The sequence below is a fragment of the Coregonus clupeaformis genome, chromosome 1 (genome assembly GCF_020615455.1).
Source record: "Coregonus clupeaformis isolate EN_2021a chromosome 1, ASM2061545v1, whole genome shotgun sequence".
Classification (NCBI taxonomy): Eukaryota; Metazoa; Chordata; class Actinopteri; order Salmoniformes; family Salmonidae; genus Coregonus; species Coregonus clupeaformis.
In genome coordinates this window covers 93,190,823-93,197,718 of record NC_059192.1, presented here as the reverse complement: position 1 = coordinate 93,197,718, position 6,896 = coordinate 93,190,823, and the positions used below count along the sequence as shown (strand labels likewise).

Sequence of the window (6,896 nt, the reverse complement as noted above, 5' to 3'; positions counted from 1 at the left end):
GACCAGTGATTGGGTAGAATGCCAGAACAGAGTTTTTAAAGCAGGTCAAAACAAGTCTTTGGTTAGTTTTTTCTTTGGATACTATAAATAGCAGTGTTATAGTACAGGCTTTAAGGTCAAAACACTGTTTATAGGTCTTTTCCTTAGTTTCTCCTGGTTTCTACATTTTAAAGCTTTTCCACCGAGGTTGAGTCTGTCAGTCTGTCTCCCCACACACAGTAAAAAATCTTAATTGCTTCAAACTAGAAAAAATAAGTAACCATGCTAACTAAAAACTTCTAACACCATATCTAATATAAAATGTAGTCAACTCAACACTTGATTACCTGAGTTGACATAATTCAAAATTGTAAGTCAGCATGGCAACTTATTTTTTCCAAGTTAAAGCAACTCAAAACTGTGCCAGCTCTCCCCCTCCAGTCCCTCCTCCTCAGGCTTTGCTGCAGGTGGAGGAGGAGGAATTAGCGGAGTGGGAGGAGCCTCCGTTTTCGTCTAGCCACTTGTCGAGGCTGCGTCGGCGTGCGTTCATGAAGAAATTTGAGACGGTGGTCAACTCCAAGCCCAGCTGCTGGCTGATGGTGATCTGAAGCTCCTTGGACGGACGCTTGTTCTCCTTGAAGATGGCGTGGAGGGTTCTTCTCTGGACGTCGGTAAACACCAGCCGAGGCTTCTTGGAGTGGCCACTATTGCTGCTGTGGTTGCCGCCGCTGTGGTTGCCGCCACTGCTGCCACCGCTGCCACCACCGCTGCCGTCACGGTCACCACCAACTTTACAGTGGCCATGGCCCTGGTCCTGGTCCTTGCGCTTACACGCTACGGCAGGGGTAGAGGGGTGGGGAGAGAAAGAGAGATGTTATAACACACTATATTATAACAACATTGACAAGGTATACAACACTGTATGAGAACAATAGGCTACAGCACACAATCATCTATACAGTGGAATATAACACACACGGGTAGCCTCATAATAAGCCACACAGAGGAAGCGCACAGCTGAAAACAATGGCTGCTGACAGTTGTGCTGAAGCACACGGTAAGTGGGCCTCTCCCTGCATATCGATACATTATCGATAGAGGGCAGTAGTGAGCTGCCAAACAGCTGTAGCAGCGCTGAATTCGACCAAGAGCCATTCATTTTTACTTAGCTGGAGGACATCGGCTTGACAGTCACTGTCCCGGATAGATATAATATAATATAGTTCTTAGAACATATTTTCTTAGACCAAGTGTATTTCACTACCATCGGACAAATGTATGCAAAACACTAATTTAAGCATCAGTTGTCAGAGCAGCTTACCGATCACTGCACCTGTACACAGCCCATCTGTAATTAGCCCACCCAACTACCTCATCCCCATATTGTTATTTATTTTGCTCATTTGCACCCCAGTATCTCTATTTGCACATCATTTTCTGCACATCTATCACTCCAGTGTTAATACTAAATTGTAATTATTTTTGCACTATGGCCTATTTATTGCCTTACCTCCATAACTTACTACATTTGCACACACTGTATATAGATTTTCTATTGTATTTTTGACTGTACATTTTGTTTATCCCATATGTAACTCTGTGTTGTTGTTGTTTTTATCGCACTGCTTTGCTTTATCTTGGCCAGGTCGCAGTTGTAAACGAGAACTTGTTCTCAACTGGCTTACCTGGTTAAATAAAGGTGAAATAAAAATGTGTTTAAAGCAAGATGGATCTGCATGCCAGGTGCGTGTTGTTGATGTGTCATATTTCAGTCTATGAAATGAACCAATCACAGAAAGGCCTGTGTGTGTTCTGTGATAGCAGCAGTAGTAGCCAAGTTAGGTAGAGACACCACTAGATAACCATTAACAGAGAGCTACGGCTCCGTGTGGAGTTGAGCTGGCATCCTATCTGCTGTTTGTGTGTGTGTGTGTGTGTGTGGAGCTCTAGCCTATCTACTGCGCTATAAATCAACCTGCTGAAGGCCACAGTAACACCCCAGCAGCCACCGCGCTGTGCAGATAGACAAGTAGTCGGACAGGTTGGGAGCTTTCCCAGGCTCGTTATCACCCTGGTCCCATACACAAACACACACACAGCTCTGCTTGTCTGACAATCATTAAGCAGATAACTCCACACTGAGGTAGCCTAACAATGGCGTGACTGCACACACTCGTGTACCCGCAGCAGCGGTGTGTGTGTGTTGTGTGTGTTTAAAATAAATAAATAAAATGTATGAATAGCCCCTTTTCCTAATCAAAGAGCTGATTCACTCAGCTTGCCAAGTTTTTTAATTAGGCCTATTCCAAATATGTTAAATAACATGTTATTAAAATACTAACGCACAAACTTACCAAACTGGAAAATAATAGGCCTAAATTTTAACGAATTTCTAACAAACAAAATGATAATGTCAGAATCAATGCTTGAGATTAATTATCGGGCAGGTGCAATATTAGGCCTTCATGTTTACAATTGTTTACAATTGCTTTAACAAAACGCTTTTTTCTGTATTTGCTGCTAAATTAATATAGGCCTGGTTAATTGTTGAGTATGTGAGGGTGTGTATAGGTCTAGAATCTATTAGTATTATTAGCTATTTAGGGAACTATACACGCAACTTCTCAACAACAACCTTGCCAAAAGCAAAGGACCACAATGGAAATACGTTTTGGCTGCATTATCCTCGATTATTTTAAACCCACTTCACATGTAATACATTACATTTCCAATTCATGAAATCATCGGTCAATTCAAGATGAAATAGGCTAATGATATGAGTAGGCCTAGTCTACCGGCAGGCATAGGCCTTGGCTACATGAGAAAAACTGCCAGGAATACATGATGTAACATGGGAAAATGGAATAAGCCAAATTTCAATAATCAATATCAATCTTCTATTTTAGTTCTTAGTAGGCCGATCACACACACATTTCACCCAAGAACCGATCGATATATGGTCCTGCACGGGCTTCCTTCTCCTGTTTACAGACATTTTACATTTCCAGAATCTGAAGCGCTATTATTATTATGAGACATATTTCACAATGAAGCCTTTATGATTCCGTTCGAAGTTGTAATATATATACTTTCATTAGGGAGAAATAAAATATATATGCGTGTGGATGCAATAGCTATATTACGGTTGTGGTCTTATGGAAGTGAAATTAGGCTAAAATAAAATTAAGAGGGAGACACTGCCAAAATAATCTCCCCACTCAGAGAACACGATATGCCTAATCAGAAATATGTTATTTTACTTTTTACTTTCATTAATGCATGGCAGGCCTAAATAGAACAGCACAAGCGTACTGCCTAACATTCATGAATTCACTGAAAACAATTCCGGGAAAAGTAATTGTTTTTTCTGTTCTGAGTGATAGTGTTTTCCCTTAGCTCACGAGATGGAAGGGATTATTGGTTCTAATTATAATGGTTCAATACAAATGTGTTTGGCGTGCGTCAACAGACGTATTATAAGGAATACCCTGATATTGAATCACCTGCATCGAAAGATCAAGAGTTGCGTTTGCGCTGCAACATATTTATTCGTTTATTTAAATCACAAAAACAATAACATGTATATATATATGATATGGTATCTATATGGTTTGCTATGCAAGACTGTTGATGACACACACACACACACACACACACACACACACACACACACACACTGCAAATAATCAATGGCGATTTAACACACTTTCAGCAGCGTAGCGCCTCACACTTTTCACAAGCCAAAAACCCATCCGCCTCAGCGCGTCATTGATTAGAAATAAAAGCAATTCCTTTGTATGCTTCCGACTGCGTGGCTCCGTGTGTGTGTGTGTGTGTCCGCTAGAACGGTTCAGGCGGATTGACTCGGGTCTTCGGGGACAAATTAATAGAGAGCTATCTATCAGTTCATTACCACAAACCCAGTCAGCCCCGCATCACGCCTCCTTAATGAGTTTAGCTCCAAGACAAAAACACACACTCACTGAAACACAATAAGTGCGTCAACGCAGCCAAAGACACAGCTTCCATAAGCTTTCCTCAAGATTTAAAACAATGGTCATATTGATACTGGGAAATATTGTGTTCTCTTCTATTATATTCTATTGTTGTTATATTATACTATTTTCCGCAGATGTTCCATCCCTCAGCCCCTAAACACACAGCTTGAGGATGTCACTATATGTGCTGGCAGCAAATTAATATTTTCATGACATAAAAAGCTTTTTTAGAACTTGATTCTTATTCTCCCGCGCGTGGACTCTGTTTACATGGACTCGCGTGGACTCTGTTGGTAACAACACAAAGCTGATGAGATAGATGCTGCTGGCATCTACAACCCGGTGGCCAAAATAAGCCCATTCTGGTACCATATCGCTTTACCAACACACACACACACACACACACACACACACACACACACACAAAGACACACAGACACACGCACGCGTGAATAGACACATGGGCCCTTATCTTATAGAATGGAAAAAGCCAAGAGAGAGAGATTTCAACAAAGACAATGGTGAATTCAACTGCAGGGAATTCCAGAGGGAGGTTTCAGTTCTGTCACACCACTGGCTACTCCACTGTCAGATTCAAGACAGCTGCAGACAATAGGCCTACTGTTCCAATGACGAGCACCAAACAATCTTAAATAACGCCTATAGATATATAGTATAGGGAGAGAGAAAGATAAATAAAAAGGAAGGGGGTATTACCGAGGGTTCGCTCACCTGCGAGCCTGAGCGCGCTCATGCGTGTGAACTCAGGCTCCTGCAGCCACTTCCACATCCGGCGGAAGGTCTCCCGGCCGGACTTGAGCTTGGACCAGGGCTTGGGGTTCCGGAGCAGGTCTGACAGGGTTCCCTGGGACCGACACAACACCCTCTGGGCGAAGATAGCCTGGGGGATGGAGTAACGCTTCAGCTCTGTGGTGATCCTCTGAGCTACTTCTTTGGTGTTTACTTCTTCCATTTGACCCGTCGAACTGCCCCCGGTACCGCCACCACCACCACCAACCCCGTGGACTTGAACCCCGGGCCCTGAGGCCTGGCTCTGGCTGTTGTTGTCCCGGGGGTTCCCGTGGCCCAGGACGTGCCCCGAGGCTCCGAGGTGGGCATGGGGGTGGTGGTGATGGAGGCCATTGATATGGAGCATGTTCCCCGAGGAGGTGAGGTGCTGGTCGGCGTGTCTGGCCAGCATGGTGGGGTGATGAGCCTCGAACCCGCCGGGAGTCAGCTGCATCTTCTCCCCCGGCATGGAGGCTGAGACCCCGGGGTGGGCATAGGGAGGCAGGCCGGCCTGGGAGCTGTGTAGGCCGGCCAGGCCAGAGCCAGACAGTGGGGAGAGGCTCTGTCCCATCCCAGGGGCGTCTTTGTGGTGGTAGGGGGAGTAGAGGTTGTTGATCGGTGCCAGCCCCCTCTCATCCCTCATAAACGTAAAGCTGCCGGTGACATTACCGGGGAGTCGCTGATGATGATTATGAGGATGATGAGGATGGTGGTGAGGATGATGATGATGGTGATGATGAGAGAACTTGTCTGCCACAGTGGAGATGGGGGGTAGGGGGGGCTGGAGAGGTGTGAGGGTGGTGTAGGTGCTCGCGCTCATTCCAGGGGGGGTCTCGCACATACTCATGGCGGGGTGCAGGTGATGGCCGGGGTGTCCAGTGTTGTGTCCGTGATGGGAGTGGTATTCTCCCCCGTCTAGCAGGCTCGTCATGCCCATGGAGCGGTGCGCCAACCCTCGGCCCCCACCCGGGCGGGGGTGAGGGCTGTGGCCAACTAGCAGCTCTCCTGGACCGGCCACAGACTCATGGCTCAGGTCGCCGAGGCTCTCCATGGACAGTTGCGCGTTCATGATGCTTGGCGACCATCTATGTGACCTGGGAGAGGGATGGATGTCCACAGAACAGTCCAGCGTCCTCACGGCGGGAAAGTTCCCTCCCAGTCTGTTGGTTTGTTGTGGTGGTTTGTTATGTCTCCTGAATCCTGGTTGATGGATGTTTTTGGTATCCTTTTTATCGCTGTTTTTTTCTTCCTCTTGTCTTTGTTGATTATTTTCTTTCCTCCGATTATATACTTTTCTTTCCCTTTTAGAATCGTTTTATTGGTATTTCATTTTATTTTCTGCTTCCTCTCGGTTGTGTCTCGAGCCCCCCCCGCCTGTCCTTGCGCTCCGGTCGGGTCCTGCGCCATCTCTCTCTCCGTGGCTCTTCTCGTGCTGCTCTGTTTCTCCACACCTCCGTTTCACCGCTGCGGATCCCGAACATACACACATGCGCACGGGCGACCATCCATCCCCTCCCACCACACACACACACACACACACACACGCTGCTCTGACGTCAGTTATTAAGGAAGTTACAAAAGAGGTATTAAGCTACCTGCTGGTTATGACCCCCCCCGCCCCCTCTCACACACCCACTGGAATGAAATAATTAAATCACAAATTAATTAATGTTATTTACTAGGTTATACTTTACAAGTTCAATGGAGCCTATTGAGACTATTGTATTTCAACACAAATAAAAACCTCTTGATCCAATATTGTTCTGGAGCCTCCTTAACATGTCATGCAGAACAAATGAAGTGAACTTCCGGGTTAATTCTCGGCTCGTCAATAAGGTGCGCGCGCGTGTGCGTGTGTGATTAGAGCATGACAGCGTGCATGCAGTATTCAAAACCTTATATTCACACACGTGTCCTTTATAATCACCACCTATCCTGAACCAAATGTCATCATGCTGTTTCTCTATTTTTATATAAAATAAACAAAAATGGTATCCTCTACAAAGTTATTATTGTAGCAATCTTTCAATTCCAATCCCAAATGAAAACTCTTCCATATGTCGATTTGAAGTAACAAATGAAGTTGTACTTCTCTCTCTTTAGAAAGAAAAAGATGAACAGATGTGTCTA

At 45.2% G+C, this 6,896-nt stretch overlaps 1 protein-coding gene across 2 annotated transcripts; it reads right to left on the bottom strand.

Annotated features, from left to right (window-relative positions):
* Positions 1–413: 413 nt before the first annotated feature.
* onecut1 (one cut homeobox 1) lies at positions 414–6,286 on the bottom strand. Of its 2 annotated transcripts, none has more exons than XM_041895104.2 (2): positions 4,695–6,286; positions 414–813 (listed from the first exon to the last, which is right to left on the bottom strand). In XM_041895104.2, exons 1-2 carry the CDS (start codon positions 5,833–5,835, stop codon positions 431–433), a joined length of 1,524 nt encoding a protein of 507 aa, XP_041751038.1. In that variant the 5' UTR covers positions 5,836–6,286; the 3' UTR covers positions 414–430. The 2 variants fall into 2 exon arrangements, with proteins under 2 accessions (XP_041751038.1, XP_041751043.1); XM_041895109.2 differs by having other exon boundaries at positions 4,710–6,286.
* Positions 6,287–6,896: the final 610 nt, after the last annotated feature.

What these genes read in the sequence shown, in the direction of transcription:
- onecut1 (XM_041895104.2), bottom strand. Translation starts at nt 5,835, where the DNA reads ATGAACGCGCAACTGTCCATGGAGAGCCTCGGCGACCTGAGCCATGAG. An exon ending in CGCAGGTGAGCGAACCCTCG is followed by an intron (nt 814 to 4,694) that starts GTAATACCCCCT and finishes CCCCTGCCGTAG; the next exon opens with CGTGTAAGCGCAAGGACCAG.